The sequence below is a fragment of the Oryzias melastigma genome, linkage group LG16 (genome assembly GCF_002922805.2).
Source record: "Oryzias melastigma strain HK-1 linkage group LG16, ASM292280v2, whole genome shotgun sequence".
In the NCBI taxonomy this organism is placed as follows: Eukaryota; Metazoa; Chordata; class Actinopteri; order Beloniformes; family Adrianichthyidae; genus Oryzias; species Oryzias melastigma.
Window position 1 is genome coordinate 8677955 of NC_050527.1, and position 8561 is coordinate 8686515.

An 8561-nucleotide genomic window follows, 5' to 3' on the forward strand; every position below is an offset into this window, starting at 1 on the left:
ATCGAGGTATTACATGGGAATTTCCCAATTGGTCAAACCATTTAAGTCCCTCATCATTTCGGAAGTCCCACGTTATGATCTGCAGCTCCAGTAATGATAGCAGTCCTGTTCACGATTTACTGGATTTTAACATTTTGGCTATGGGTTGAGTCAGCCTCAATTTTCCCTGTTTGGTTACCCTTTAACATGTTCTTGCTGAAACTTTTTTTTTCATGATATATTTTCTTTATTGCAAGTTACTCAAGTTATAAGCTGACGAATCAGATGCTCAGAAACTGCCTTAAAACTGTACGACTGGACAGCTCTAATATTGCCGGCCATTTTTGTTGCACCACTAATGTTAGCTTGTTAGGAGCTGTAAGCTAGTGGGAGAATATGTAAACGAGTTCTCAATATCAGAAAGGGAACGGGGGGGTTGAGGTTGCAAAAATGTCACGGTCAGCCTACTCCCACTGACACAAAGTTACCACTATATTTACTTTGCATACACCATATGAGTTTATTGGTCTCAAGAAAAAATGTGTATGCATTTAAAAAGCAATAATGTTAAGTCTAGCACTTGAATCTACTGAGGTGTGTAACACCACAATGTCCTGACGAGCTAAGTAGACTAAAATGTAGACTAAAATGTACTACTAAGCTAAGTATACATCTCAGAACTGTACAAACATCTACTAGCTCTGTTTACACATATGGAGTTTTTTTTCTTTTCTCTGTGTCCATGGAAGATGCTGAGTGAAGCCCTGCTTACCTTTAAGTCGATGACTGAGGATGTGCTCCAGGATGGAAACAAAGTTAATGAACTCTGGAGACGAGTCATCTATTGTTTCGAAACAGGAGCGATCCAGCAAGGTCTTCACGGAAAATCTAAACCAACAAACGAGACGGATAATTTAATTACATTTATATTTTAAAGACAACTTCATCATTATGATTATGATGGAGGTGTTGGAACTTGTATTTGTTATTTTTATGCAGCTGGATAAATGACTTTTGGAAGAGAGAAGATTTAAGTGGATAGATTTGGCAAAGAAAATTCATGCCAAATGCATTTTGGGTAAAACTACATTTGAAGCCAAACAACACAGACTGATTTATAGCTTTCAGCATCACTAAAAATCCATAAAAAGTCTCAAGCCTGCCCACTAACTATAAAAAAATCTTTCCAAAAAAATGTTCCATTAGGCTTAAAGCATTAAACAGATTTTTTTGCTCTACTTTTTTTTATTTTTTGCTTTTAGATGCTTTTCTGGGCTTTTGCCTTTTTTTCTGTCAGACTTGCCTTGCCAAGTCCCTTTGATCTTGTTATTTAGAAGAATTTAGCACAGACTCAACCTCCACATTGATTTAGATAAACCTCTGAATGAGCTATACTGAACCAAAAGATGAATCTGAAATGCAGATACCCAAATGTTGTCTGTAGATTTGCTACAGTCATCAGATTTTTGGGGTAAAATACTTGCATGAAAGATAATTCATCCCCAAACCTTTTAGCCATCAAGTAATCCACACATTGTTTGACTCTGTTAAATTTGTGATAAAAACCAGCTCTGAATTACTGCTTACCATGACAGCAAACTAACTTAATCAGGTTTCAGATAATTACACAGGAAGCAGTTAATGAGCGAGCGTGCGAGAGTGTGGACCTCATCATAACATCTTATCTGTGCTCCTTCCTCCTGGAGGCTTAGTCTCCTGAATGAATAAATGTGCAGCTCATTTGAGCAACTGATAAGACTTCTAAAGGGTTTTGAAAGCCAAAAATTATCTTCGCAACTTTAAAGTCCCCTTTAAATGAAATTGGGTTACAAATAAAGATTATAAGCAATTTATGGAAAAATGCAAGTATTGTTGCTTCTCAATTGCACTTCGTAAAGTGATTAATAGGATGAAAAGTCAGCTGTAAATCTTGCAAAATATCATTAAATATGATTTTTTTTAAAAACAAAGACCACGGAATATGGGCCTGTGAATGATTTACCATAAAACTAAAAGATCTAATAAAAAAAACTGTGATTACTATAAGAAACATAATAACTGTGACAAATCCTCCTGATTTTAAAGGTCATTTTTTAGTGAAGTGTAGTTAAGCAGGGGTTTATACAGCAGGTTAAACTATGTTTTTGCCTATTTCTGAATATCAAAGTTGTTTTTTTTGTCCTGCATCTGGGTCCTTCTCCATCGTCCAATTATGATGAAGCAGAAGCAGCCATGAATGACTGAGTTAAAAAGTATTCAGAAATTGGGTCACGTGTGGGTCAGTGACGTTTTGTCAAAAATTGAATCGAGAAAAGGTTAACAAACCAGAGCTCCCTGGCTTATTTATGTCAGAATTAAAATAAAAAATCACTAAATTAAATCCCTGCAAAATTCTAATTAACTGAAATATTACTGTGTAAGTATATATGTATATATACAGTATGTGTAGCGTAGACAGGCTCCAGCAGCCCTGTGATCACAAAAGGGACACAGCAGCTCAAGAAAATAAATTGATTCATATTTTAAAACTGATTGTTTCACGGAAAAAACAATTACTGATAATAGAGAAAGCTATACTTTTAAATATTTTTCAAATGTAAGTTTTTATAGTCCTCTAAATAAATAATTAGATCATTTTAAAAAGTTTAGCTTTTACTTACTTAACTAAAATATGTTGATAGATGTTAAACTTTGGTTCCCATAAAGATTTTGCACATCAAATAGGTTAAAACAACAATTTTTCCTGTTTTTGGGGTAAAAACAAAGGAAGGACGGCAGAAGAAATTACTTTAAAATGTAAAAAAGGCAGTGTTAAAATAATAATGATCAGGAAAATCCTATGACTGCTTTATGAATCAATGGATGTGATGCATTTGCAAAAAAAAGTAATATGCAAAAAAGTAATATGCTGTCCTTTTAGCTTTCATGATTGTTCCATAACTATTCATCTCTCATTCTTTCATGAATTTCAACGATTTTTCTTTGCCTGAAAGTCATTCATAAAAGATAAAACATCTGACTGCATCAAATACAAGCTTCACTTTTTTAGAAAGTCTGTAGAATTTTAGTAAAATTCTTTTTCTACAGCGATTTTTTTATGCTTATTATTAATCAAATATTTTCCTCCAGGTAAGAATTAAGCATCTTTACTTGAATTTATATAGAGGAGGTGTATTATTTTATATTGCTTTGATTTAAGAAACAACTGAAAAAGACATTTTCTACAGTGCAGTGTTTAAAGATGACGACTCCAACAGAAACTGGAGATCCTGAGAGGAGCAATGATTTTCCGAAGGTTCTAGTATTGCTTCTGTTTATTTTAGTCCTGTGCTGCACTGGGATGAGGAGGTTATCTCTGCCGTTTCCCAATAAGACGGCTCAAATCTCAGCTGGGGCTTTGTGTTGAGTTTCTGATATCTGCAAGGGCTTTCTTTGTCAGATTTCTCAGCCTAGCAGCATGCATGTGAGAACAATAAATGTCTAAATTTTGACTATGAAAGCACAGATTATTAGTTCATACTTCATCTTAGTGGTATCTGGGAAAACCATGAATTGAGAACACGTTGAATAAATAAATGCCTGTAAACTAACATAAATAAAGAAAATTGAAAAAAGAAAATTCAGCCACAACTCATTCCACTTCTAGCATATATAGAAAACAACATATTGAACAAACCCAACAAAAACTCGTGTTTTTAAACTTTTAACCTATTACAGGGTTTGAAAAAAAAACTTTCTGAATCTTCCTTTTTTCTAAAAAAAAAAAATGATTTATTAATCAAATATATTTTAGTTTCAGGGTTAGTGACACAGGATAAAACAGTTATTGTATCTTACACCATAAAATAAAATTTAGAAAATGTGTCTTTGGGATTATATTGCCAACCAAATGTGTCTATATTCATATTTTACAAACAAATTATGAATCTATTTATTTGCCAGGGATACACAAATGAAAGATAATTATCTGCAATAATGTTTCAATTTTTTTCAAAGTAATAAAAGAAAATAATTGGGAGATTTTAACCTTTTATGTAAGATAACTAGTTGGTAAATAAAAGAAAGATCTTGCCTATTAATGTTGAATTAATATTAAAACAACTTAAATCTTTTATGTTAAAAATGTTTGAAAGTGACATCATCCTATCTTTGATGTTTCGTCATCCTTTGAGAGTAGGAGGTTTTAAAGTAACCGTTTTAATGTTCAAATTGGAACAAAATGTTTTTCATATTTTTGTCCCTTCTGCTTTATAACATAATATTAAGCAAAGTTAATTAATTTTGTCACAAGAACATGATTTCACTTATTTATTTTTTTGTCTGGATTTGTGCAAATTCCCACATTGATGGATGGTGTGGAGGCAGGAAGAGTTGGCTAAAGATTACTCTGATAAGCAAGAGGCTCCTTACTTTTTAATGTTTTAAATGGATTCTGAAAAAGCAGAAACAGGTTTTTTTTTTAAACTGCAATTTCATTAATTAACTCCCAAATATTTAGTGACACCTAATCCCCCCCAGGTAAAATGTAATTGTGTTCAAATACAACAAAAACAATATTAATTATAATCAAAGAATTAAATTATTTAAACAAGAGTAAGAAAGTTTTATTTTATTTTATTTTATTTTATTTTATTTTATTTTATTTTATTTTATTTTATTTTATTTTATTTTATTTTATTTTATTTTATTTTATGGGAAGGGTTTCGTGTGCATGATTAAACCTGACACATTCAATTGTACGTTTCTAGCTTATGATGCTTGAAGGTTTCTATCAGTTTTAAGTCAAATTTCCTTGCAGAATAATCAAATATTTTTTAATCAAGCTCAGGTTCACTTCAGGAATAAAGAAATCTGGCGTCACTCCACAGTAGAAAAGCCTCGTGCTGTCATGAAGACAGAGGAGCAGAGATGTTCCCACCTGCACACCGTCAGCAGGTTCCTCCTCTCCACCGCGGCGCTCCTGCTTCCTCCCAGTTTGCGGACAGGATGCTGCCCGACGCCGAGAGACGCCATCCCGGCTGCCGTGCGTGACGGGTTTCTTCGGACCCACTGTGCTGCTCCCGCACACGTCCAGGTTCTGTTTGTCACCGCGGAGGAACACAAGATGCTGCGCTGACAGAAGGAGCGAGCAGAAAGATAGACAAGCCGGACTGAGTGAGGGCTTCCTGTGGGGATTTTCAAAATAAGATCCCTGCAAGTCAGAACAGAAGTGACATTTGTTTTGTTGATGTTGTTGCTCACCTTTGGGGGTCACCACAGCAGTGACTTGGAAAAGTTTTTAAGGCATTTCCCCTCCAGACACGAACATGTCTTTACAAAGCACAGGGGAACATCTATAAATTGTGTCTATAAGGGGATTGGGATGTTAACAAAAAATGTATATTTCTTGTGTTCCTTTTTGATAAATTTCAAAAGTTAAGAATAACTCTGACTTTTGTTTAGAAATGCCTTATGCTCTTGCATTGTATTTTTGTGATGCTACTACGCTGAGCATGTATTTGTCTCACAAAGAACCTATATAGATACATTTATGAAATCCATCTATAAAGTTGTTGAATGTAACCTTCCATGCATAGAGGTTATTCAGATTATATAAAGAAAACAAAACGTTTTTTTTTAATTAAAAATTTTCTCAGGAATGTACTCCTCTGGATGACAAATAATACGTTTATTTTAGATTGGTGTTAAAAAATTCAGGAATATGTGAAAGACAAATTCAACACAGTTTTAACAAGTGAAAAATCTGCACCTGTTTGGTTCTGTGTATTCATTGTATTGTTCTCAGTTTACATTGTGGTCACAGTCAAAGCACGCCACCTAGTGTCTTTTAATAAAAACAGCATATATTACAGTATTTTTGTGTAATTTGCCAAATTCTGACACAAAAACTTCAATTGGAGCTGTTTAAACAGTTTTTCTATTCAGGCATATCTACAGAAACACATAATGCAGAGTATAAGAGGTCAATAAAAGATTTATGATTTAACTTTAAGTACAGAAGTTTCAAGTTGCTAGAAGAACCTGACATTACCTGCTTGATAAGATGATTTGAGTTTGATTTTTCTGATCAGACGGTTTAACTGTCCCCTGCTATCAAATAAACACTTGACCGTAGCTATTATACCAGAGAAATGAATAATCTTTCACAGGATGTCAGGTCTATATAAAGTTTTTAATGACAAAATGTCCTGCAACAGTTCCTGGGTGTCCTACTTACTGACTTCATTGAGTCTGAATCTTTTGACTAAAGTTAAAGTTTAGTTAAAATGTGGTTAACTGCCTGAGTTGATTGTCTTAATCTTGACTTCTTTAAAGAGTTCAGATTGTTTTTCCTTTTTCTTTTGAGAAAATATTTTTCTTTATTTTTGTTTAATCTTCCGTTAACCTTCTTTAACTACTCTATCCTAAATTAAACTAATTTGTAAAAAAAATTCATCCATCCTGGATGGTTCCATAAGAGGCTTTCAAAATTCTGAAAATTATTTTTAAATAATACAAAAAATTGAAATATATTAAATCATCAAATCTAACCGAACAAAGAAAAAATAAATCACACACAACTTTTAGAAAATGATTAATGCTGGAGACATGCCACACATTCTGTTTAATGTTTTTTCTTCCTGGAAATACTGACCTTTGCTTTTATTCCACCACAATAAAGCAGTTTTATTCATTTTTATTTGTATTACTCTTCTTACATTTGACCCAAAGAATGGAGATGACACATTTCCCAAACATGTTTATGGTGTGGGGAGAAACAATCAATCATTTTACTTTGGTTAATTCTACAAAAAAATATATAATAAAAGCATAAATGGTAAAAATGTTTTTTTTTTTTTACTTTTTGTCATTTACTTATTTAATTTTAGTCATAGATGTACTTCTGAGATCCTTATAGGCACCCAAACACATTTTTGGAAATTTGCAATGATTGGCCATCATAAAAGCAGTCTCATCTGTGATTTGATAGTTTTTTGACTTTTTGTTACAGAAACCTTTAATCTTGGTGCAATATTGCACTTGGATCATCATTGTGTGTGAAACCACAGCTGTGACTTTTCTCCCAGTGAAGGTAAAGACAAGGGGAAAGCATGACACAGCCGTAAATACGGCAACCTTTGATCACAACAATTTTCAGGACTAAAGATAAGCGCGTGTTCCTCTTTCAGGAAAATAAAGCCACTTAAGAGCAATGACAACAAAACTAAATGTAACTGTTACATTTCTTACTTGTGGTTTAGATAAACAATGAAATAAAGAGTTTTTGTTTCACCTTAAGAATCACAGAAAGTTTAGCAGGAAAATAAAATCAGGAAAATTAAACTGATGGATCCAGAGTACTTCCTGTAAAGGTGAACAGCACATTGATGGCCTTGCCTTTTTGATGATGACTAGTTTTAATGACTGAACCTTTGACTTCCATCCTTGACAAAAATTCAACCTTATATGGTTGGAGCACTAGAGAGCAACACTGAAGGATGACCACAAGATACTACATCTGAAAAAAATATACATTTTTTGTAAAAGAGCCACTCAAATAAAAATTATATTTTTGGTGTTTTAAACATGTTCTTGTAGCATTTTCGTCACGATGGAGGACATTTATAGAAAAATTCTGAGTATTTTTTATTCAAAATGTTGTAAATCAGGAGCAGATGAAAAATGTGGTTTGAAAAAGCACGTATTTGAACTACAATTTGCAGGCTACAAGCTCCCATCCATTTATCCAAAGCATTTTTTATATAAAAAAAAAAACTTAAAAAAGAGAAACAAAACTAATCAAATTACACAGAGGCAATTAAGGATATGACGTCTTCTGCTTACAAAGCATTTGTTCTTGTTTTATGTTGACTTTGCTGAATATTTATCCATGTCAGGTTGTGTTTTGGTTTAGCAGAAGGAAGTTTGTGGTCAACAGTTGTTAGTATCAGTAGGGAAGTTCAACGAGGATCCAGATTAGATAGTTGTTGATTTTTACTAATAAAAGTATGTTGTGTGGTTTCTCATCTTGAGCTATCTTTGAATTAAAATAAAATAATAATAAAAATGAGTACAATTTTCAAACCACCACTTTCTAAACTTTTAGAAAGTTTGCAGGAATCCTGAAGATTAACTTGATGTGACGTTTTAATTTCAGTTCTTGTTCTGGGGTATTTTTATTTCTCACATGATGTTCAGATCAGGAGACCGTGAGTTCACCTTTCAAAACCTGGAATTTTTTTTTGATAGCTAAACCTCAGGTTCCTTATTGTCTGAAAAGTTAATTATCATTATAAAACATAAAGCTCGATTGACATAAACTTGCTTGATTATGTGGTTTAATTTTTTAACTTTATAAATTGAGTATGGGATAATTATAAGCATATATATATATATATACATACATACTTATAGAAATAGAAATGCTCTGTAATATTCTCTAAATTTTCTTCTGAATTTAATCAAAGCTAAACTTACTACATGTTTTTTGCGTTTCTCTTTCTAAAACATAAAAAAATATGAGTTTATTCAATTTGAATTACATTTCACTTAGAAGAAATCTGTTGAATCTATGTAAATATCATCACACAGATTCTTTGTTT

The 8561-nt window shown here is 32.6% G+C and overlaps 1 protein-coding gene across 1 annotated transcript in view; it reads right to left on the bottom strand.

Moving 5' to 3' along the window:
• rundc3b (RUN domain containing 3b) overlaps positions 1 to 5267 on the bottom strand; it is a 15165-nt gene extending 9898 nt beyond the window's left edge. Inside the window, exons 1-2 of the mRNA XM_024268232.2 lie at positions 4898 to 5267; positions 752 to 867 (exon numbers count right to left, since the gene is read on the bottom strand). Coding sequence (XP_024124000.1) covers positions 752 to 867; positions 4898 to 4992 — 211 coding nt within the window. The 5' untranslated portion in view covers positions 4993 to 5267. The remainder of the gene's footprint in view (positions 1 to 751; positions 868 to 4897) is intronic.
• Positions 5268 to 8561: the final 3294 nt, after the last annotated feature.